This window comes from Silurus aristotelis (assembly GCF_946808225.1).
Source record: "Silurus aristotelis genome assembly, chromosome: 6".
Classification (NCBI taxonomy): Eukaryota; Metazoa; Chordata; class Actinopteri; order Siluriformes; family Siluridae; genus Silurus; species Silurus aristotelis.
In genome coordinates this window covers 7,415,456-7,441,608 of record NC_139579.1, presented here as the reverse complement: position 1 = coordinate 7,441,608, position 26,153 = coordinate 7,415,456, and the positions used below count along the sequence as shown (strand labels likewise).

The 26,153-nt window shown below is 37.8% G+C and overlaps 2 protein-coding genes across 2 annotated transcripts in view; one reads left to right on the top strand and one right to left on the bottom strand.

Annotated features, from left to right (window-relative positions):
- The window catches only part of atp1a3a (ATPase Na+/K+ transporting subunit alpha 3a), a 31,889-nt gene extending 14,740 nt beyond the window's left edge, over positions 1-17,149 (bottom strand). The window contains exons 1-9 of the mRNA XM_083544269.1: positions 16,720-17,149; positions 12,814-12,927; positions 11,858-11,917; positions 10,207-10,410; positions 9,827-9,940; positions 9,545-9,679; positions 9,223-9,340; positions 8,266-8,534; positions 6,179-6,377 (exon numbers count right to left, since the gene is read on the bottom strand). Of these exons, the coding sequence (XP_083400395.1) occupies positions 6,179-6,377; positions 8,266-8,534; positions 9,223-9,340; positions 9,545-9,679; positions 9,827-9,940; positions 10,207-10,410; positions 11,858-11,917; positions 12,814-12,927; positions 16,720-16,725 (1,219 nt within the window). The 5' untranslated portion in view covers positions 16,726-17,149. The remainder of the gene's footprint in view (positions 1-6,178; positions 6,378-8,265; positions 8,535-9,222; positions 9,341-9,544; positions 9,680-9,826; positions 9,941-10,206; positions 10,411-11,857; positions 11,918-12,813; positions 12,928-16,719) is intronic.
- A 7,279-nt stretch (positions 17,150-24,428) lies between these two features.
- Positions 24,429-26,153, top strand: part of LOC310727722 (zonadhesin-like) — a gene marked incomplete at its 3' end in the record, with an annotated part of 101,614 nt that continues 99,889 nt past the window's right edge. The window contains exon 1 of the mRNA XM_083544469.1: positions 24,429-24,607. The remainder of the gene's footprint in view (positions 24,608-26,153) is intronic.

Genomic DNA, 26,153 nt, shown 5'->3' with positions numbered 1-26,153 from the left:
CCTTCTCATTCAAAGAGTTTTCTTTATTTTCATGACTATGAAAATTGTAGAGTCACACTGAAGGCATCAAGGGCTATTTGACCAAGAAGGAGAGTGATGGGGTGCTGCGCCAGATGACCTGGCCTCCACAGTCACCGGACCTGAACCCAATCGAGATGGTTTAGGGGTGAGCTGGACCGCAGAGTGAAGGCAAAAGGGCCAACAAGTGCCAAGCATCTCTCAGGGAACTTCTTCAAGACTGTTGGAAGACCATTTCAGGTGACTACCTCTTGAAGCTCATCAAGAGAATGCCAAGAGTGTGCAAAGCAGTAATCAAAGCAAAAGGTGGCTACTTTGAAGAACTTAGAATATGACATTTTTCAGTTGTTTCACACTTTTTTGTTATGTATATAATTCCATATATAATTCCACATGTGTTAATTCATAGTTTTGATGCCTTCAGTGTGAATCTACAATTTTCATAGTCATGAAAATAAAGAAAACTCTTTGAATGAGAAGGTGTGTCCAAACCTTTGGTCTGTACTGTATATATATTTATTAGGGCTGTCAAAATTAACGTGTCAATAACACGTTAACACAAATTCATTTTAACGGCACGGATTTTATTAACGCACTAATGAAATTAAAACCTGCAATGCAACACACATTTATTCACAAGGTAATTTCTTTACTCAGATATATAAAAAAATCAACTCCACCGAAAAATAATTTGGAAATTTTTTTTTTACTAATGCACAAAGTCTCAAATCAAGCACAAAATTGCACCATCAAGCACACATATGGTAAGTAAAACTGCTGGTAAAAGTTTATTTTGCTCGACCTCAGTACAGCTTTTGACATCATTGATCATACTTTTCTGCTTGCTAGACTAGGGAACGTTGTTGGAATAAAGAGAACAGCTCTAACCTGTCTTACAGTGAGGAAAGTAAGTATTTGAACACCCTGCTATTTTGCAAGTTCTCCCACTTAGAAATCATGGAGGGGTCTGAAATTGTCATCGTAGGTGCATGTCCACTGTGAGAGACATAATCTAAAAAAAAAATCCAGAAATCACAATATATGATTTTTAAACTATTTATTTGTATGATACAGCTGCAAATAAGTATTTAAACACCTGTCTATCAGCTATAGTTCTGACCCTCAAAGACCTGTTAGTCTGCCTTTAAAATGTCCACCTCCACTACATTTTTTATCCTAAATTAGATGCACCTGTTTGAGGTCGTTAGCTGCATAAAGACACCTGTCCACCCCATACAATCAGAAAGAATCCAACTACTAACATGGCCAAGACCAAAGAGCTGTCCAAAGACACTAGAGACAAAATTGTACACCTCCACAAGGCTGGAAAGGGCTACGGGGAAATTGCCAAGCAGCTTGGTGAAAAAAGGTCCACTGTTGGAGCAATCATTAGAAAATGGAAGAAGCTAAACATGACTGTCAATCTCCCTCGGACTGGGGCTCCATGCAAGATCTCACCTCTTGGGGTCTCAATGATCCTAAGGAAGGTGAGAAATCAGCCCAGAACTACACGGGAGGAGCTGGTCAATGACCTGAAAAGACCTGGGACCACCGTTTCCAAGGTTACTGTTGGTAATACACTAAGACGTCATGGTTTGAAATCATGCATGGCACGGAAGGTTCCCCTGCTTAAACCAGCACATGTCCAGGCATGTCTTAAGTTTGCCAATGACCATTTGGATGATCCAGAGGAGTCATGGGAGAAAGTCATGTGGTCAGATGAGACCAAAATAGAACCTTTGGGTCATAATTCCACTAAACGTGTTTGGAGGAAGAAGAATGATGAGTACCATCCCAAGAACACCATCCCTTCTGTGAAGCATAGGGGTGGTAGCATCATGCTTTGGGGTGCTTTTCTGCACATGGGACAGGGCGACTGCACTGTATTAAGGAGAGGATGTCCGGGGCCATGTATTGCGAGATTTTGGGGAACAACCTCCTTCCCTCAGTTAGAGCATTGAAGATGGGTCGAGGCTGGGTCTTCCAACATGACAATGACCCGAAGCACACAGCCAGGATAACCAAGGAGTGGCGCTGTAAGAAGCATATCAAGGTTCTGGCATGGCCTAGCCAGTCTCCAGACCTAAACTCAATAGAGAATCTTTGGAGGGAGCTCAAACTCCGTGTTTCTCAGCGACAGGCCAGAAACCTGACTGATCTGGAGAAGATCTGTGTGGAGGAGTGGGCCAAAATCCCTCCTGCAGTGTGTGCAAACCTGGTGAAAAACTACAGGAAAGCTTTGACCTCTGTAATTGCAAACAAAGGCGACTGTACCAAATATTAACATTGACTTTCTCAGGTGTTCAAATACTTATTTGCAGCTGTATCATACAAATAAATAGTTAAAAAATTAAACACTCCGATTTCTGGATTTTTTTTTTTTTAGATTATGTCTCTCACAGTGGACATGCACATACGATGACAATTTCAGACCCCTCCATGATTTCTAAGTGGGAGAACTTGCAAAATAGCACGGTGTTCAAATACTTATTTTCCTCACTGTAGATCTTATTTGACTGATCGCTATCAGTTTGTTGATTTAAATGGTGAGTTCTTCACACTCTCTGAGGTAAAATTTGGTGTTCCACAAACATCTGCGTTAGGCTTTTCTCTTTATATATGCTGCCTCTGGGTGAAATTATAGATAAACATGGTATTCGCTTCCATTGCTTTGCTGATGATACAAATTTTACGATTATGTAGCATCTCTGGATGGTGTTTCTGTCTCATGAAAAAGGGACAACCTGAGCGGGTCCAGTGGACAGAGAGAGCAGAACAGGTGTTCCAGTCCCTGGAGAAGGTGCTGACCAGCACTCAAGTACTACGAAACCCTGACTTCAGCTTGTTGTTCTTGGTCCACACAGAAGTGTCGGAAACGGGACTGGGAGCCTGTCTCCCACAGGACTTTAACGGAAAAGAATACCCGGTTGCTGTCTGCCTCACATCCCGCACGCAGCAACAGGCAAGCGCTCCAAACATAACTGGCAGACAGGTGCTAAATGGACAGCGCGACAACTCTTTACCCTCCTGGAGTCCAGTGAAGAGTATAAAAGGAGCCACGAAGGATGGCGAAGTTGGAGAATGTCTGGCTCCCGACTAGACAGTTTCTCTCTATTTTTCCTTATAGAAAGCAGTGATGGCAGCTGCAGCGGAGAGTGGTACAGCAGCGGCCACAAGCTCCTTATTTGACGAGGTTCCCGAGCACCCACCTGTACAGACAGGACTGGGTCTCAGCCTTCCTCGGCCCAGTCGTGGCACCGATCAACTCAGACCAGGTGTGGCTGGAGCTCCAGCCAGCCCCGATCAGCGGACCAAAAAGAATCCCCTTCCACGGCTTCACTTCTCCCTTTCCTCAATCACTCCTGTACACTATAAATAAATACCATCTAAACTATTTCAATCCGCTCTCCTGGTGCATGTGTTTCACACGTCGTGCGAACAAATCACTACAAACTTTTTTTAAATGAGATATATATACGTGTGTGTGTGTGTGTGTGTGTGTGTATTTTATATATATATATATAAGCATATACCACTCTGTACACTATAATTACAAAGTGAATACAGACTTCTACAAATGTCTGTAAATATAAAACAAATGATAAAAAGAAAAAAAGAAACATCACATGCACATAATTATTTAGACCCTTTCCAAAAACACTTAAAATTTTGCTCAGGTGCCTTCAAAGTATTATGATACACCTTAATTTCAGTATAAATATGAAAAAGCTTATTGATTTGGAAAAGCACACAGATCTCTGCTGAAGGTTTAACAGCTGACAATGCATATCAGAGTAAAAACCAAGAGGTCAAAGGAACTGCTTAAGAGGCAGAATTGTTGCAAGGCACAAATCTAGGAAAGGGTACAAAAAAATTCAGCTGCACTGAAGATTTCTAAGCTCACAGTGGCCTTAATAATTCTGAAATGGAACAAATGTGGCACAACCAGGACTCCTTCAAGAGCTGTTCGCCCGGCCATACTAAGCAATAAGGAAAGAACTGCCTTAGTCAAAGAGGTCACCAGGAACCCGATGTTCATTCTGACTGAGCTCTGTAAATCCTGTGTGAAGATGGGACTAAGTTCCAGAAAGACAATCTGACGAATCCAAGACTTAACTTTTAGGCCTCTAAAGGTAATGTCTGAAAGAAACCAGGCACTTATTACCTACCCATCTCATAAGTAAAGACTTACTCCTGCGGAAGTGTTTTTCCTGCAGCAGGCACTTGGCAACTCTTCTTCTTTCGGCTGCTCCCATTAGGGGTCGCCACAGCAGATCATCCGTCTCCATACCCCCCTGCCTGGGCCTTCAGTGGGGACTTACCCGACTTAATCCATCTCTTGATACCACCACTGTCACACCGCAATTATAGAAACCATCAATACTATACAAAAACGCAATATAACAACGTGTAGCATTAAAGATAGATAGAGGCATTTCACATGTAGAGGGTGAATACAATTTTACTAAAGCAAGAAACCCAGTTAAGACTCCAAACCTCTACACTACAACCACAACTGTGCTACCTACAACATTTGAAGCAGTTCAGAATAAATTTTTTTTAATAACATGACAAAAACATAAAATATTTTAATAAAATACAACCTACTCACCGGAGGTGCATACTCATAATTTGCACCGCTCCTCAGCCAGTGGTACCGCGCATATTCACTGGTCTGGAAGTGGTGAACAAACCCTTTCCCGGGCTGAGACACGCTAGCTAGCTTCGGGGTTAGCCAAACTCTCCTTACGATGTCTAGCTTTCTTGAAAATGTATTTTTAAGATTGTCCGAGACCAAATAAATTTCTCTTCCTTCATAGGCATACAAAAGTCTAACTCAGACGTATTAATATTAATCTACAGATGTGTTTTGCCAGTCAAACTTGGCTGTAACAGTTTCCCTCTGACCAATCAATCAGAGGATGGAAAAATACTGACGAATTTTAAAACTGATTGGTTAAAGAAACAGACCCGTTGATAATATTCTCTATGGTAAAAGAGCCAGCAGTACTGACTTTGAAGGCCCTGTGCAGATTAGTTCGACATGGCAGCACATAGAGGCTGAAATCTGATTAGACAAAAATATCTAACATCCACATACACGTACTGGAAGAAGTGCAACCAAGAGAAACACTATGAAATGAAGAGAATAAACTGTTGGGAATAAATTAATAAAATTTTTTGGAACAAATATTAGAATTTAGGTTGTAACTGTAAGTTAGTGCTTCTTATAGTGTTAAGGCCAGCAGAGAAGGCTTTGCTGGCCCTGACCGCCCGCCACTGCCTCTACATCTGCCTCTTTCAAACCAACTATCTGCATGTCTTCCCTCACCACATCCATAAAGCTCCTCCTTGGCCCCTACTGAAATATTACTGTGTCCTTCAGTTATTTGATAGATCAAAATTAAATTGCTGATCCAAACACCCAAATATTTATAAATGAAAATCATGGACGTTGTCAGGGGTTCCTAAGCTTTTGCATACAACTGTATATATATATATATATATATATATATATATATATATATATATATATATATATATATATATATATATATATATATATACAGTATATATATAATATATATATATTATAGGGCTGGCAGTCGGTTGAAATGAAATGTCATGATTGTCAGCTTTTGATTAATCGCAACTTAATCGCACATTTTTATTTGTTCTAAATCAACATGGGCATGGACAAATATGGATGCTTTATGCAAATGTGTGTTTATTATTACTGAAACCATACTCAACATAGAGCATGAACACAAAATACTCTTGTAAATGTTTTAAAGTAATTATGGTGTTTTAAATTGTGTAAATCATCAGAAAATCAAATGGAACTGCTTGAACATGTACCAATGTAATTCTCGGATATGTGCATCATGCCGGATTTTGGTGCTTGATTTGAGACTTGGCGCATCAGTAAAACAAATGTTTAGTGATTTAAAAAAAATTTTTCAGTGTATTTTATATATATATATATCTTAGTGAAGAAAGGATGTTGTGAATGAATGTTTTTTTTTTTATTTCACCTCTTTTATATTTATTTATATTTGAAATAAAAATGGTCAAACAGAAATGTGCGCCGCATTAACCACGTTAATAAAATCAGTGGCGTTAAAAAGTATAGCTTTCGAAAATAGAAAGTATTTCTCACCGGACTGGTCCTCAGTAGTGTCGGCCTCATGGATCTGATTATCAAACCACATATGAGCAACAGTCATGCGGTTCTGTGTTAGGGTTCCAGTCTTATCTGAGCAGATGGTGGAAGTGGAACCCAAAGTCTCAACAGCTTCGAGGTTCTTTACCAGGCAGTTCTTACGGGCCATGCGTTTAGCTGTGAGGGTCAGACATACCTACACATTGAGAAAGAGAGTGGTACAGGTATAGGATGAAAGAGCAGAGAGTGGTAAAGACAGAAAGTAAAGATTAAAGTAGAAGGACAGACAGTAAAAGGTTTATGGTGTTAAATTGAATGTAGAAAATGAGAGAAAAATGGAGAAAAACACAGAGAATAATAGTTAGTAAAATTCTGTCAGATATTTTGCTGATACAGTGCATTCCAGTTCGCTTGCAGATCATTCAAGATCGAAGCCCCTGAGAAGCAGAGCACTGGTGCAGCACACGTGCAGCTCAAGCACCATGTATATCTGTAGCACAGTCAGCAAGCACAGGCAAATCCGGCACAGCCAAGCCATGCAACAACTCGAGCACGCAACTGCAAAAGTATCAACTCTTTCATAAATCATTGCCATCAGCCTGTTCAAGCAAACTACATTTCCCAAAGTGGAATACTTTTTCAGCTTTTCACACTGGCTGAGGCCTTCAACACTGAGTGTCTGAAAGATGAGGACAAGAGAAAAAGAGAAAACACAAAAAGACAGCGAGAAAGTCACAGTCATCAAAAGTTACAGAAAGAGAGTGATGAAAAGGCTGTAAAGAGCCACAAGAGACAACAAAGAGTTACAGAGCTGTCACAGACACACACTATCACAGACACACTCTGACACAGACACATGCAGGCATAGAAACACACTGTCACAGGATGAAAGACAACTAAAACAGAAACAGAGCATTCACCAACAACAAAAAAAATTAAAAAGCACCAACTGTATGAAAACATTTTAAAAAAGTTGTTAGACACAATTCAAAAGGACCAAAGACGTTAAAAACTCACTCATTAAAATAGAGGGTAGAAAACATGCTTGATACGCGCACGCGCGGACACATGATTACGTAAAGTAAGAATGTTTTCAAAAGTAGGTGTTAATAGTTTATTTTTTATCAATAAACAAAATGAAAAGTAAATGAACAAAAGAGAAATCCAGATCAAATCAATATTTGGTGTGTTCACCCTTTGCCTGCAAATTAGCATGAATTCTTCTATGTGCATATGCACACAATTTGTAATGGAACGTAGCAGGTAGGATGCTGCAAACATCTTGGAGAACTAACCACAGATCTTTTAAGGATGTTGGCTGCCTCAAACCCTTCTATCCCTTCATGTAATCCCTTTCACGTAATTTACGTAAAACTCCTTGTTCATCTCAAAAATTGTAGGTCTTACTAATACTGGCTGTATGTTTAGGGTTGTTATCCTGCTGCAAAATAAATTTGAAGCCAATCAGGCACCGCCCAGCTGGTACTGATGGATAAGTAGTTGCCTGAATTGCTCAGCATTGAGGACATGATTAATCCTGACCAAATATCCAACTCCATTTGCAGAATTGTAGCCCCAAACTGGCAAGGAACCGCCACCATGTTTCACTGTTGCCTGCAGATACGTATTATTGCACTGCTCTAAAGCCCTTTAGTGAACAAACTGCCTCATGCTACAGCCAAATACAGTATTTAAAATCTTTACTCATCAGTCCAGAGCACCTGCTGCGATTTTTCTGCACCCTAGATTCGCATAGACTTGTTTCCATGTCGGAGGTATAGCTTTTGGGCTGCATTTTTCCATGACAATAGATGTGTGTTTGGGTCCCATTTAACTGCCAGTTCACAAATTTGTCTAAATAAAAGATTTTGCTCTGAAAAGGTAGGAAAGCTTAGTTTAGGTATAAAAAGTGTACAAATCCTATGCTAAATGCTAAACTGTAAATGTTGAAACCACTGGACAAAGACCTAAAGACACATACAGACACAGACATAACACACTCGCACTCACATGAACACACAATTATATGGACATAGAGATGTCTGAGGTATCCTGATAAATAAAAAACATTAAGAAAGTCTTACAGTGACAGTGGCAAGGAGCCCTTCAGGCACATTTGCCACAATGATGCCAATAAGAAAGATGACGGCCTCCAGCCAAGAGTAGCCCAAGATGATGGACAGAATGAAGAAGGTGACTCCCAGGAAAACAGCCACGCCTGTGATGATTTGGATAAAGTGCTCAATCTCTTTGGCGATGGGGGTTTTGCCTGTCTCCAGGCCAGAGGTCAGTGTAGCAATGCGACCCATCACAGTTCGATCACCAGTGCACACCACAATGCCACGTGCTGTACCTGTATATAAGACAGAAACATAAAATTCTCCAACTTGTTTCAAGTGTTTTAATGTAACCAAAATTTACAATTGTCAATAACCAGAAATCATCACACAACAATCAATAATCTAAATAATTATTAACGGTAAAGGAAACCACTGAAGCATCAAACTCTTTGAAGATATTTAGACATTTACCCATTTGGGTTTAATTCCAAAATCTAATCGGTTTATCTGCTAGTTAAGGCTATCATTTAATTTACATAATGAATATGCTAAATCTTAATGAAAATATTATTTTAAAACCCCAATATATAAAATAATATATAAATATACATTTTAAATAAATGCAAATAAATAAATCACTAGATAAATCACTTTGTCAGTGAAAAAAAATATTTTTTTGATCAGTCCATATAAACTAGATTGTTCCCTTTAGGCTATTTCTGCTGGTATACATTATGTTTTTTTAATTTGTAGCAATTTGGTTTAATTTAGACAAAGACCGAACACAACACTGTGTCAGCAGCTGTGACACTACTACATGAAGAGGAAATGAGAGAGCTTGTTGCCATGACAACATTTTTCTCATCATCTATTTCACAGCAGAATGAAAACAAAACCGCAGCATGATGCAGAGTTGCTGAAAAGATTAAAGAAAAACATCCAGATGATCAAAGAACAAGGCAGATGCTAGGAAAACTCTACCTTCCACACAGTTGGTTGAGAAGAAGGCAATGTTGCGGGTCTCCAGGGGGTTGTCATGGGTGCAGTCAGGTGACCTGGTTTGAGGCTCTGATTCTCCTGTCAGTGAGGAGTTGTCAACCTAAAATAATATAATATAGAAAATATTAAATATAATGGAACTGACAAAGAACAGCACATGAACAAATGGAAGACAAGAGAATAAAAATGTATCATCAAATTGACATTATAATGAAAATAAAATTATAGTCTAAGTAATAAAATATAGGACATAACTCCATATAGACCATTTTAAATGAATCAACCTGTGTGTATGTGTATGTACCTTGCAGCCATGAGCGGAAATTATTCTTAGGTCAGCAGGGATCCTGTCTCCTCCTTTCACCTCCACCAAATCTCCACCTACCACCTCCTCAGCATTAATCTGCAGCTTCTCACCCTCACGAATCACCAACGCTTGCTAAAGAAATTTACGATAGAACATTTTGTCTGCATTTATCTATACAATAAATCTGTGAATTACTGCAAATCACAGAGAATAAAATTAAAATTTTATTGAAAACAAAATATGATTAATTTAATATGATAATTTATCAATGATCAGTACCTGGGGGACCATGTTCTTGAAGGACTCCATAATCTTTGAGCTCTTAGCCTCCTGGAAGTAGGAGAAGCAGCCGGTAATGATAACCACAGCGGATAGAACGATCCCCAGGTACAACTATTAGAGAGATAAGCAAATATAAATAATTTTTTAGAAATTATTGAATGCATAAGACTATAAATTGAATATTTTGAGGGATTTCTTGTTTTTCTATACATCTTTGCATGAATCTGAGCATGCAGTGGAAACAAGAGAAAGTGGATCCCTAACGCTAACATATTATTTTTGCCCTCATCTATAAATTCACTTAATCTAGTTTAAACTATAGCCTTCCTTAAATGCATCCATGTTCTCTCCTGCCACTAATCTGGGTGCATCCTCACATTGTCTCCAGCTGGTTCGTCTTCTGTGGCTGCCTGGATGGCATAGGCCAGGAAGCAGAGGATAGCTCCAATCCAAAGCAGGATAGAGAAGCCCCCAAAGAGCTGGCGAAAAAATTTAACCCACTCTGGGGTAGTAGGTGGAGGAGTGAGAGCGTTTGGTCCATCCCGAGCCAGATACTCAGCTGCTTTAGCATTGGTTAGACCCTGACAGAAAAAAAAAAAGTGTAAGATGATCATTACCGTGTATCATTCACTAAATTGAAAACAATAAATATCATTCTTTCTCCATAGTTATATTTAAATTAATATTTGACATCTTTCATAACATACTCTTGAATATAGCAATTTTTTACGTTCAAAAGACAAACAGACTCAAATACAAAGGTTTTATTGATTCCAATAGACAGAACCTATTAGATAAAATGTTGTTATTTATGTGTCTGGTTTCTAATTTACATCCTGTCCCCCAAAACATTCCTATTTCCCATTCACACCAAGCGCTCAGCAAGCATAACAATTTTTATTTTTTTCATTCCTGTCATGCCTCCAGGCATTTGTCTTTTCATTGGTTTTCTTCCTTGTATTTCCTGATCACACACACAAGCATTCAGTTTGTCCCTTGAATAGTTAGTATAATTAAAGCCTTGTGTTTCTGTGTTTTGTCTGTAGTGTTTAGTATTTACTAATCGGACATTACTAAGCCTATTGATCCATGTTTAGATTTCATGACTCACCACCTTTTATCCTCTTTAGTGTTCTTAGATCACAACCTTTTTTGCGCCACGGATGTCAGAAAATATTTTCAAGGACCGGCCTTTAAGGTGTGGTGGACAAATACAACAAAATAAAATGATACGGCCGGCATAAACTGGTATTTTCTAAATAGAATAATAAACGTAAATACACTGTGTTGGTTTTTGTTTATTTTGCTCGCTTGGGGGTTTTAATTTAGCAGTAATGTATTATGGGTTAGGTCCACGGCCCGGGGGATGGGGACCACTGTCTTAGATTACCTAATTATTGTTGTTTGTATATTGCTCTGAAGGGAGATGGCCTTCAAAGTCCTGCTGCTTCCTGAGGCCAAGGAGGCCATTCTCTTACTTTAGACAGATGTCACAACATCTCATGTCTCATGTCCTGTTCCTTCTTCAGGTTGACGGCTTTAGTGTTCTTAGATTTCATAACTATTATTGCTTTCATATAACCTGCCCTTTACATGTTTTCTGTTTTTCAATTTGTCTGTCTATTCCTCTATAAAACAGTAAGATATATTTGCATCAGTTACAGGCTCTCAAACATGACTAAGTCACAATGACATGTTTTCAGAGCATGCTACCATATAAGTGGTATGTGTAATGTGTAATGCTATGACACAATCTGTGTGTATCTGTGTATCATTGGAAAATAAATAGATAAAAGAGCATTATTTATATTTAATTATATTTTTGTTTAAACAAAATAGGAAATTAGGTTAGGACCATGTTTTTGTTACTTTTACCAATTTCCTCATATGTTACACAGACTGATTCGATTATAAAATACTATTGTTTCGCTTAAGGGATGTGTGACATCAGACTGAACATGAATTGTGTAACTGCACATGGTGTTTTTGCTGCTGAATAAAATGTTTGGTTTTGCTCCCATATATTACCTGCACAATGTCAGTGTTGTATTTCCGGCAAACTTCCTCAATTGACATCCTATGCTCTGTCTAAAATATAGATAGAGAAAGAAATAATTATTACAGACACAGGTTTGAATGAGAAAGAGAAAAGGGATGTTTAGGAAGGTACTAATTACACCGAGGAACAAACACTATATATCAAAAAGTCTGTGCACAGCAGACCATCACATCTCAATCCAGATTAATTCAACCTGTCTTGATATAATAGGTTCCAATCTTTTCTGGTAAGGTTTGAAGGCTTGGCTATGGGGATAAGTGTTCATTCAGCTACAAGTAAATTAGTGAGATTAAGCACTGATGTTGGATGTTGAAAAGTCTCAAGTTCCAGTTGATCCCAATGGTGTGCAGTGGGGTTGATCTCAGGGCTTATCTCAGTGGTGTTCTGGGGGTTGTAGGTGTCAGCCAAACAACCATATCTAAACCCCAATGTCTACCTGCAACCAATCACTTGTGCATTTTCTACAGTTGCTTATTGCTTTGACCTTTGACTGCCTACAGGAATTTATCACTGTGTCAGTATTTTGGCAATTGTACTGTGAGCATGATTCTCAGTTTTATATTAATACATTCTATTTCAGTTCTACACATAAATATCCTGCCATGTACTAATAAATCTTTGTTACATTAAATAATGATTACTAGTACTAAATTGGAGTTGCCACCAACAGTTTGACAGCAGCCATTGTATATAAATATACTGTGAAGTGCCACTGAGAACCAAGTTTTACCTAATATGTAATAATGTGGAAATGTGTGTGCATGCGTGTGGTTGTCATTTTTAAACAACAAAAACATGTTCTTATTCACATGCAATTCAACACAGATTACACAATGTACTTGAGACCACATGTAATTCTGTTGGTTAATGAAGCTAAGGTTAGAGGTTGATTGTGAATAATTAATTGTGTATGTTTTGGTCTTACCAGTGGCACCTCCTTCTTCAGGTCATCAAGATCTTTCGCTCCCTTCTTTTTGGGCGACTGCTTCTCATCATTATCCTGTGTGGTTGCCACACGGTAGCTGTCTGACCGTCCATACTGAGGGAGAAATAAAGAAAAAGTTCAGTAAGTCCAGTTCATTCAGCAAAATATTATCCAGGACTACCGACCCAACATAGTATAAATTAGAATAGCCTTTATTTGTCACATACACATTACAGCACAGTGAAATCTGCTCTTCACATATCCCAGCTTTCTCAGGAGTTGGGGTCAGAGCTCAGCCATAATACAGCACCCCTGGAGAATAGAGGGTTAAGGGCCTTGCACAAGGGCCTAAGAATGGCAGCTTGGCGATACCGGGGCTTGAACCCCTGACCTGCCGAGTACTATCCCAGCACCTTAACCACTGAGCTACCACTCCCTGCTCAAGCTAACCACCATTCTCAATATGTTTCTGAAAATTAACAGTGTATATAAAATATAATAATAATAAGCTAGTCCTGCACTACATCCTGCTAATCACACAAACCCAAACCTGAGAAAGAAGTGCAATTGTTTTGTGTCTGTGAGCTGTGTAATTACATCAATCAGGAAATATATTTTATTTTTATTTATTGAGACACGGTAATCCAACCTCTTTCCTTGAACCCTGTATACATTTCATTTCCTTTTACACATATACACACGCACACACAAATGGTCGATGATCTCATCTATGGTAATGAATAGAGTAGGCAGGCTTCTGATATATGGGCCCAGCTTTACCATGTGCTGATGATTCATTCTTTCTCACCATAGGAGTTTTTTATTTAAAGTGAGTGGTGTGCTAATTTAATGCAAGAGCTGAGCTAAAATCTGTGAAATGCTTTGGAAACATGTAAAGACAATGTCATTGTGTTAAAGTAAAGAAGAAAATTTGCACTCAATCTGCACATTCCTAATGTGTATAGTCTGTTGAAAGCTGTAAAAGTGGGAGGATCTTTGTTTCTTATGTAAGTTTGCCAAGCAGGTTCTACCTGAAAATATCTGTTCTGTCACATGTGCTGGGAAGTTCAATCCTGTGTCACTTAATGTCTTAATATCAGTCTGAATAAACCTGTTCACCTTTATAGCCCTAATATAAATGTATAAAACTGTATAAAATACTTTTCATGAATTGCTTCAGACAATCTATTCTTGATGTAATATATACTATATCTATACTGTTTCTTAGTTGTTGCTGTTTTATACTAAAGAAACATCTTTAAATACAGGCATAAAACCTTATCTATTAAGCCATGTTTATGGTGGGTGTGTTTGTGTGTGTGTGTGTGTGTGTGTGTGTGTGTGTGTGTGTGTGTGTGTGTGTGTGTGTGTCTGAAACTGTGAAAGAATACAGTTAATCAAATATGCATATTCAATATGTCTTTGTAGCTTCTATTAAAAATTTATTTCTGATGTGTGCATACAGGAATGTACAATTTGGGGTATCTATGCATGAAATAATATAGTTTGTTGTGTGTGTGTGTTTGTGCACATAGACATTGGGGAGTCACCATTGTATGTATAAGAGGGGGGGCCCAAATGAGACACAAATGTTGGGTGAACAATGGATGGATGGAGACTTGGAATGTATAGATAGGATGCATTTGTGGTCCAGGTATAAATAAAGTTGGATTGCGTCTGGAGAGTCATTCGCTTTGTAGACCAGCTTTTGTTGACTGATAATAAAGGCCGATATCTTCTGGAAGCAAAACCCTGTGATTCCGAGTCATTTTCTACAATAAAATCTGACCATCTGTCAAGACTTCCCAGGTATGATTCTAGCTGTAACAGTGGAGTAGCCCTCCAGGGTAAAAACTATTTCAACCCAAATTTGTCTGAAAACTATTGTTGCATTTACCATGAGCATCCAATTTAGTGTTTAGAACACTATATATTTTGAATATTGAATATTTTGCATGTGTTTTTTTTTGCCTCACAATAACGTTTTGGCGATCAAAAAACAGACTGCGACTTTAATACATAATATGCATTTATAATCTGACTAGTGAGAACAATTCAAAATCTCTAAAATTACATTCTGCTCTAATCATTATAAATATAAAATGATGGCAATGTCCAAATAATATTTCATAATGCACTGCACTTGCCTTGAGAATTACATGTATTTGAAGGCACAGGCTATTAAATATGCATACACATGCAGAAAAGTCCATTAAAATGCTTGAGAATGATTAAGACCGCCCTGCCATTAACACTATAACTATACTGTTACATAGTTATTTATAGCTGGTTGGATCGATAGATAGATTGAAAGATTTTAAATTGATATTTGAAAAACATTAATCATAATTAGTGTGCAGATATTTTCAATTTATATTCAAATAGTCAGTAATTAAAAGCAGAAATCTTGAAATGGAGCATTTTACACAATTCAACTTCAGTCATGACATCATTATTATTAGTCAAAATCTCTATTTGTATAGGACATGAGGTAAAATCAATCTGCCATAATTTATTACTATCATGACCACGAACGTGCGAATTTTCCCTGGAGCTGCGTGTCACTGTGCTTCTTAAATATCATCTGTGGCTACGCCCATTGTTTCTGGGAGCTTTCTGATTGGCTACGTCCCCTGCTGTGTCAGAGCCGGAATCTCCTTCCTCACGCTGTCCCTGCACGCTCTATCCTCTGATACCCACAGGGTGAACCTGCCTGAAGGTCACAGCATCTCCATCTTCCCCCCTCCCTTTGCCGCCTCCTTTCTCCTTCGCTTACATTCCCAAAAAAAAAAAGAAAAGAAGATGTGACGCATCTGCTACCCGACCTTCAGCAGTACCAGACACATGCTGTTGTCGGGGTTGAATTAATAAATGAACACTATTTTATGACATACACATACATTCTGGCAGTTAAAAGTCTGGTCCACCCAGTCGATGAAAAAAATAATAAGGCATAAATATTACTGAAGGCCTAATCTGTGTAATAAACCTCCTGAATCATTGGTCCGGATGAATCTGCTGCAGCATCCATCTTGAAGCACCTCCTGCTCATTTATTCGTGCATCGCAAAATCCAGTGCGCATCATCATGTATGAATTAGGACATTCCTCAGAAGAAGGCGCTGTGCTGTGAAACCAAACCTCAGATGTTTCTCTGCAGTTTTTACTGCTCTGTATATCTCTCACAGTACTGCGCCATTTTCCAGAAGAGTCTAGAAGACACATACTGTTGGTCATCTTCATCATGCAAATACACCGTAAACATTCCTCTACACTTATCAAATTTCATGGACCACCCTGTGCCTTTTCTTTACACATACACACCTAGTGAGAAATAAAAGCAAAAAAATAAACATTTTAAATCATGTTTTGTTTTATGCCTAGTTCTAAATAATGCTGGGCTGATATGCGGCTGATGTTTTTGCCTGAGGAAAATGGATAAACTGAAAAAATTGAGGCAAACCGGTGGGCTTCTAGATTTTTTTTTCCCCCTCTTTAACCGCATCACCGCGACGCATCAGAGCAAAGCCGCACATTTGCACGCACAGGATTGACGCAATCAGGCGGAGACCCTCCAGAAATATATCCATTCTTGCTTTTCTTTGTTCTTTGCATGTCACCACAATACAAAAGGGTTTAATTATATTAAATATCGATGTGACCCCCCCAGTGCTGATGTTAAATTGTCTTTGAGATTTTCTGGATTTATTTAAAGAGGTTGCACTTTTCTTTTTTTCCCCCCCGTGCGGTAAGAAAAGGGCGTGGAAGAGCCGACGCATCAGAATAAGATACAGAATAAGATACAGAATAACCTGTAATTCTAGAGAAATAAATACACAAACAAACAAATAATTACGTGCGCGTTTAAACAACGAAAATAGAAAAATAAGACCGAACTAAATCTTACCCCCATTTCAGGCGGTGATCAGGCGTGGGTTTCAGTCGAACAGAAATCAATTTGCTGAGAAAAGGATGTCGTGTCCTGAAGGAGGAGATAAAAAGCCTTCAGAGAGAAGCAGATGTTGAAAAAAAAATCTATCACTTAAATAAATAACCCATTCCTTATATCGAACAGATGAAGCTCATGGAGGGAATGGCGTTACACAAGAGCAGACCGGCTTGTTTGTGTTGTATTAGTGTAAGTGAGAAGAAGAGAAGGTGAAATAAAGAAAGGAAGGGAGAGAAGAGCAGAGAAGAGAAGAGAGCGCTCTGAAACAGGAGCGAGTCCTGCTGAAAATAAAGAGCTTTTGCCGTTTTTGGATCCCTCCGCCTCAGTGCGCCGCGTCACGGCCGCTCACTGCCGTTCCCTCCGCGTCCACAAAGCAGGTCCACCAAACAGCCAGCAACAGCACGAACTTGATATGCACCATATTGCAAAAATTATTCACTCGTCTGCTTTCCCATGCAAATAAACTTGAGTAACATCTGATTCTTAATCCATAGGGTTTAATATGATTTTGGCCCCCCCCTTTGCAGTTATAACAGTTTCAACTCTTCTGGGAAGGCTTTCCACAAGGTTAAGGAGTGTGTTCATGGAAATTTTGGACCATTCTTCCAGAAGTGCATTTGTGAGTTTAGACACTGATGTTAGAGGAAGTTCGGAGGTCTGTAGCTATTGACTCTGCAGAGAGTTGGCAATCTCTGTGCACTATGCTTCTTCGCATCCCCTGACCTGCTCTGTGATTTTGAGTTGCTGTCATTCCCAATCGCTTCCACTTTGTTATAATACCACTTACAATTGACTGTGGAATATTTATTAGCAAGGAAATTTCACGACTGGAATTGCACAGGTGGCATCCTATCACGGTACTACGCTGGAATTCACTGAGCTCTTGAGAGGAACCTATTCTTTCACAAATATTTGTAGAAGCCGTCTGCATGCCCAGGTGCTTAATTTAATACACCTGTAACAATGTAAGTGATTGGAACACCTGAATTAAATTATTTGGATGGGTGAGTGAATACATTTGCCAATATAGTGTATATATCCTAGCTAGGAATCCAATTTAAAAGTGGTTGGCCATGCATTGCACATCTAGACCTTCAGTGGTGTCCTACCTGTGTCAACCCACCTCTTAAAAATGTCATTATGACACCATGGCTATAGAAACCATCAATACAGAAATGCGGTATAAGAGCACTGCATCAAAGACAGGTATGTTATGCACTGAGAATGAATGCCAGTAATAAAGCACGAAACACAATTCAACGTGTCTCCTTTTACTGCAGCCACAGCCGTGCCACATACATACATCATCTCAGCATCAATATCATAAGCATCTATATTAACCTTATAGATATGAACCTTATAACTTACACAACTCTGACCCCAGATGACAGCCCACTTTCACTCTAAACAACAGATGTCTATTTAGCATTTAGCAGAGTGGATGCGCACAAGGCTGATATTTTCAACCTGTCACTAGCCCAAGCCACGGTTCCTACTGAAGACTACAACCATCATACCATTGCCTAAGCATTCAGCTGCAGAATGTCTGAATGATTTTCACCCAGTTGCGCTCACCCCTATTGTTATGAATTGCTTTGAGAACTGGTTCTGGATTACCGCACTGCGAGCCTACCACCTACATTGGACCCACACCAGTTTGCCATAACAGGTTGACATAGGATGTAGTTTCCACAGCTCTTCATATAGCCCTCGCCCACCCAGATGAAAACAATACCGTCATCAGAATGCTGTTCATTGACTTTAGTTCTGCATTCAATACAGTCCTCCTAACTGTACTGATCACTAAGCTCAGTGACCTGGGTATCTGTATCTCTACTTGCAAATGGATTCTGGACTTTCTTACCTCAGTCTGTTAGGTTAGGCAAACATGTTTCCTCAACCCTCATTCTGAACACAGGCATCACACAGGGCTGTGTTCTAAGCTCACTACACTACTCCCTGTTCACCCATGACTGTGCTCCTCTGCAAGTATGCAGATGACACCATCGTGGTCAGCCAGATCAGCAACGACAACGAATCGGCCTACAGGGAAGAGATCCGAAGCCTTACAGCGTGGTGTGCCACCAACAACCTCAACGCCATGAAGACTAAAGAGCTCATTGTGGATTTTCATAAATCTAAAAGAAGAAGACAATTCCCAATCTACATCAATGGAATTGAGGTAGAGAGGGTCTCCAGCTATAAGTTTTTGGGAGTTTACATCTCTGAGGATCTGTCCTGGCACCAGAACACTTCAGCTCTGGTTAGGAAGGCACAACAACGCCTGTACTTCTTGAGGAGTCTTAAGAAAGCTCATCTGTCCCCAGAGAATTCGTTTTTTACCACTGCATCATTGGGAGCATCCTGACCAACTCCATCACTGTATGGTATGGAGTCTCCATTGTGTGTGAACGCAAAGCCCTGCAAAGGGTGGTCAAAATCATCCAACGCATCACTGGCACCTAACTACCTGCCACTGAGCACCTTCACCACAGCAGATGTCTGCGCAGAGCTCACAACATCATCAATGACTCTTTACATTCCACTCACAAACTGTTTAACCTCCTCCCATCAAGAAGGAGATACAGAAACATACGCACCAGAACCAGGAAGTTTAGGGCCAGTTTTTTTCCATCCACCATCACACTACTGAACTCTACACTACACTACACTACACTACACTACACCATATTAGAACACTGTATAAACATTGTATATAACTTCTGTACAGTGGTATATACAATGTAGATATTGCATATTGTAATTTTTATACCCCTCATTCTCTACACAAATTGTGCCTTACAATCTGCACTAGTATTTTATTTATGTCTATCTATATATACCTTACTAAACATCCTGCCTAATATTTCACATTTATGTATACATATTTGTTTATTTAGCTTTTGCACATTCTATCTATCTATCTATTCACTCCGGGTTCCCATGCATTTCTGTGCATTTTTTTTCATGCATTACTGGTATTTAATATTTTTTAATAGTCTTTTTTTTTTGTTGCAAATTTTACAGGAAAGAAATGCAAATAGTGTTAAAAATGTATAAATGGTTTATGAAAAAGATTAACAATTTATTCAAACTGTTTTGGCTGACCTTTTCTCACAATGTCCAGCTTTCTTGGAAAGTCTGTCTTGGAAATGTCCTTGTAAGTGTATTCGCAACCAAATTCATTTCTTCTTTGTCAACCATTTTGGAATGAAATGCTATTAAAGCCACATGAATATATTTGAGCTTGTGCAGTTTGCTACAGATGTGGGTGGCCAGTCTGACTAGTCCACCTTCTGACCATCTAATCAAAGGACATGTTTTAAAGGCCTTAAGCGCCGCTTTAGAGCCCATTCTGCTGGCCTTATGGCAATATGTGATGTCATGGCTGAAATCTGATTGGATAGAAACTCTAATCAATACTTACACTCAACTTACAAACAAAAGTATATTACAGTTTTTCTCAGTTGCTTTGGAGCGTTTTTCAGATCAGAAATTAACCTCAACGTCATTTAGTCGCTTGCGCATATCACAAAAACAATTCTCATTGCTTTGATCAAAATGTAAATGCTTTAGTACATTAATTTAATCAATTATGTATCATTATCTGCTGTTTCCTATATTATCAGTTGTTTATGTCATGTTGGTCAAAATATATTATACGAGTTTCACCTCAATGGTTTTAACCCCAAAAACATCTCAGCATCAGTTCATTGCATAAGTCATTGAATGCAGAATGGTTAAACCAGTTTTATGTCATGCTTAAATTTCTATTATCCTTTTTTTTTTGGTAAATGTTTCTTGAATTGAGAAATTGTACAGATGAATCTTGAATTTCACTAATGAAGGATGAGTGGATGGCATCAGATCAACCAATGTTTAACTAATTCTCTAATACAGGTCAAAGATAAATCTTATGAACCTTCATTTGGCAACAGACAAAATTACAATTTCTGAAAAAGGATGAACAACCAAGAAACAAACAGACACTAATACAGTACAGTAAAAGTGTGAATCCTGTCAGGTCTCTTGCAATCAATATAAATTAAATATGCAATCAAATAAATGAATTTGTGCTGCTGAAATTCATAGATGCCATACAGAAGGAATGCAAATTTTGGGCATTTCTAATTTCTAATGATTGTAATCCAAACTGTGGTTTATATCAAGAAATACTGAAATTGTGCAGGGTCATACTGACAACATGACTAAACATTATGATGATCTTGTTTGTGAACAATGACAGCGGGAGTTTTCATTCTGATGGGAATGAGATGTTCACAACAACTCCTTACTTTTGAGAGATGAACTAAGAATTTTAAGAAAAGTACAGGCTTTTGCAAGAAATCCAATGTGTACACATTGTTTTGAGAATGCACTTACTGGTTTGCAAATATTAAAGATGATTCGAGAAATTCTCCAAAGCAGCTAAGAAAAACGGTAAAACGCAAGTCAGTTATTCTGATACCGTTTAGGCCAGCAGAGAAGGCCTTGCTGGCCCTGACAGGTGCCACAACTATTTACAACTTATGGACAAACATACAGTATCTCACAGAAGTGAGTACACCTCTTATATTTCATGAATCATTTTAGTATATCTTTTTAAGGGACAATACTATATAAATGAAACTCACATATGTTTTAGAGTAGTCAATTTGCAGCTTGTATTATAAAATTTGTAATCTAGCGTACCAGTGTAGATCTTCATCATGTTTAAGTTTTTGCCTGCTTGACAGGACTATTCTAATTTGTATTCATCATGTTCCAGTTTTTGCCTGCTTGACAGGACTATACAAATTTGTGGCTTTGCATGGTTACACATGGTTGTACAGCCTGTTAGCATTTAGGGTGTACTCACTTTTGTTGCCAACTATTTTAACAAAAATGGCTGAATGTTGTCATGGGGTGCTATGATGAACATCCAGTGGTCGTTCAACATAGCACCCCATGGCAAAGAACTCTCTGGGGATTTAACAATGGTGCAAATCCGCACTGCTATACAAGCTTCACATCGACTACTCTAAAATATATCCATGTTTCATTATATAGTATTGTCCCTTAAAAAGATATACTAAAATTTTAGCAGAAATGTGAGGGGTGTACTCACTTTTGTGAGATACTGTATGTGCACCCCTGATCATCACACTCACGTGCATGTTGAACAATTAAATCCAGATTTTTTGCCCATTTGCTGTTAGAGGGACCAGGCATTAATGTTGGGTGAGTAAGGAAGTTCTAGTTCTAGTTCATCCCAAAGGTGTTTAGTGTGGTTGAGGTTAGGGCTCTTTGCAGGACACTCAAGGTCTACCACTTCACACAACAATAAATGTCTTCTTGGTACTCACTTTGTGCCCAGGTTTGTTCCTTTTAATTCTGGTAAATGGAAATTCTGAATACACATACATACTGTGTGTGCTTCAGACTTTGTGGTAACAGTTTAGAGAAGTAACAAATATAGGTGTGGTGGTCAGGTGTTGTGCATACTTTTGGTAATAGAGTGTAATAAAGGCACTTGTTTCAAGCTAACATTAACTAGCCTACAGGTTCTTGTGTATTTAATGTAATACCTATTTTCCTATCTGATACATAATATACAATACAAAGCGCATGCATCGAGGAGCAGGTAAATACCCATGTATTTTGTCAGGATTTGTTTTATTTGTTACAATACTGAAAATCACAATCCGACATTATAATTATTAGTCTATTATTGACATATTTTAATAACATTTATAAAATAAGTGTGAGTGTCTGTGAAAAGAAAATCTGTATATGTAAGAAATGCTGCTTTAGCTTAAATGTAATAATTGGAACACACAAACTAGTGCATAACCCAAACAACTACAGCAATGACTATTCAGGCATAAAAACAACAAATCACAATAAATTGTGTAATAACAATTTAAATATTGGTTGTTCAAAGTCAAAGTTTTATACATCATAAAATTCACATTCAAATAACCCTTAAACCTAACCTACAGTAGCATAAGATTGAATATAAATTCTATCTACATAGGCTTGATAATATGTCAAGAAAAATGGTATACTAAGATACAAAGCAGTTAGCTTTGTTGCCAGGGTCCTAGGCTCAATCTACCATAACTCTGACAAGGAAAAACAGTTACTTAGTATGATTTAGTAAATGAGTGAATAAGTAAGTGAATGAATAAACATACTAAGTAAGCATTTCATCAATCAGAGATAAAAGCATTTGGGTCTGTGCTTTACAACATAGGTTACAGTATTGTAAAGGTCACAATTGTAAAGATCACATTTATGAAGCCTTACCATTTATTTTAAAAAGAACAATGCTCCAAGATCAGACCAGGCCAGGCAATGTGTAAATAACACACTGTTTTCTGGGAAAATTTAATCAGATTGAATATTTAAAGAAACAAATATTGACATATATTTGAATTAGCCAACAGCAAAGCTTTGGTCGTTCACATTGGTTTTGAAAAAGATGAAGCAGAAACTAATTGCAGTTGTCAGCCTGCAGTTCAAAGCCCTGTGCTCTAGTGCTAAAAATCTATAAGTGTAGCTGACGGCATGGATCTGTGCAGTGTGTGTAGAAATTCATATCCACCCAATCTTCTCCTCCTACAAACATGGCTACTATGTAGACTACCAACAATTTTTTCTAAATTGTTTGTGAACATAGTGTAATGCTGCAACAAACTAGCCAGTACCTTGTAGCCACAACATATACTAATGACCAAAGTGTCACTGTAGCAGCATAACTAAACAGGAAACATCTGTTTTGCATAGGTTTTGTAAAGGGCTTGCTTATATTGATTAACCTCAGGGATATTTCAGTGTGAGTTTAATGCAAAAACAACCACCATTGATGAACAGATATAAGGGAAGAGATAATACAATTCATCATAAAGACTCAAATATAATGTTCAAAAAGGCTGTATAATCTAAGATTAGGACCCATTACTGGAGCCAGCCTTATACCTTTACTATACCTTATATACCCTGTATATGGTTTGGGTCCTGTGATTAGCATACCTCTTCAAAGTTGCATAGAGGTTTGATGGTAATGCCTTTGGAGTGTAACACTAGGACAAGGGTCCTCTATTTGTTTTTTGAATGTGTTTAATCTATATATATATATATATATTATAAAGCTCAAATACCACTGACTGACTCACTCATCACGAAATCTCAAAAACCACTGAACGGATTGCAGTGAAATTTGGAACATACCTTCCTCTTGGGTCTTAGGTGCTCACTAAGAAAGGGTTTTGAAAAATTCGCCCTGGATCGCGGCTAACTCGCAAAAAAAGCGATTTCTCACGCATTGTAAATTCTTCGCAATAACATTACGGATCCTAATGAAACTTAGTACATTGTTTCTTATTAGATGTTAGATGCACGATAAAAATTATTTTCAAAGTAGTTTGCCCTGTATCGGTACTACAAAGGGGTAGTACGTTATTTGTTGACGTTACGTTCTGATCTCTGATCATCCAGTCCTGCTCAGTGCTTACTGCTTATTGCCATATTGCTTAGCATTCTGCCTTCCGTAGCGAAGCACGGGTACTTTCAGCTAGTTATTTATAAATTACACACCTTACCCCCAGAGAAAATGTTATGCCAAGGATTTGAAGAAGAGGCTGCATCTCATAGTTAAACCAGGATTCATGATGAACAATGCACTTTTAGTCTATATGTATTTTGTGGATTTTATATTGTCTGCATGAGGTAATCTTCAAGATTCAGTCTCTGCATAAATGATGAGTGCTGCCTGCACATTCTTGGCATTGACTCAAAACTGTTTAAGGTGTCATTAAGAGGTTATCAAGAAACAGACAATGATAGTCCAGTATAGGGATTAGAGGTAACATTTTTATTTATTTGCTTGTTTGTTTGTTTGTTTGTTTGTTTTTACATCTCATGTTATTACAATGCTGAATATGTTTATCATAGATGAGTATCCGTTTGTGGTCCCAACCCCCTGTCCATGTAACAGTATTGAGTTTTACACAATTTGCATATCTCAGTTATGACACTTCATACAGGATCATATTTCCTAATATTCTATATAAGCAATTTGTTGTTGTATCTACTATTACAAGATTTTGCCTTGCTCTAAGTATATGTTATAATAAAGAGGGAGAGTAGAGGTCATGCTTTTGAAAGATGCTTGAAAGGCCATAAATATAGAACACTAGGTACAGAAGATAATGTACAATGAGCAACACACCGAACACTGAATGTTTTCAGCATTAAATATTATTTAGGATGATGGAGCTCCAGTGATCACATGATCACTGAAACTAAACCACGACATGAAATAACTGTTTTAAAGTATCTGTTTTAAAGTGTCATGATTTCTGACACAGAATGCAGATGGAAAGAATAGATATCCCCTATGGAAAGCTAATATATGTCCATATATGAACACACACACACACACACACACACACACACACACACACACACACACACACACACACACACACACACATATATATATATATATACACTTCCTGCAATACTGATTTGTCCAGATTTGGATGAAAAGATGTGGAGATTTTACAAGGTAAGATATTTTCTATAATTGTAAATAATTTAAACTTGGACATCAACTGTTTTTATGATTTATTCGGTCTTGATTTAACAAATATCTTAGTTTGCCATGATTGCAGTTATAGGCAATTAACTATTTGCCACCTTCTATATAAAATAAAAAAAAATAAAATAAAAAAATTTGTTAATTACAAGATGTCCTGTCGCCTCACTATGCATGTAGTGAGGCGTAAGTACACCTTATAATGTACAAAATGTTTTACAGATGTTTTACAGATTACAAAGTTTATGTTTTTTTTTAAACAGCTTTACCATCTCGATGTACATTTTACTTTGCTATTCTGCTAACTCTCAAACAAACATACGAATGTTCTTTAAATGTAAATATTTATAGGATTTCTTATCTGTTCATTGAAATATATATAGTCGCCTTTATGCATCAAATTTAAACAAATATGTGTCTATAATTTGTTATCTTACTTACTTTATTTTACTTTAATAAATATTAATTGCAAATATGACAATAGGTTGCACAAACACGCTTAGTCAACTGAAAGTTCTTCACATTTAAAGGTTTGATTTTAAATTAAAACAAATTGGGTACATTAAGTGAAACATTTTTAATTACAAAAATATCTACCTATTACCTAGTTTACTACTTCGGAGACCTCATTAGTGTTACATTATTCCACATTTTTGCATTTTTGATTCCAGTTTGGGACAGCTTTTTTTTTAATTGAACAACTTTACTTGTGTAAATTTCTCTGTTAAATGGTTGATGTCTATTGTTTTCTCTCTCTCTTTTTACTTTTAGATATGTGAATTTTGGAAGTGACTTAATATTTTTAACTCCA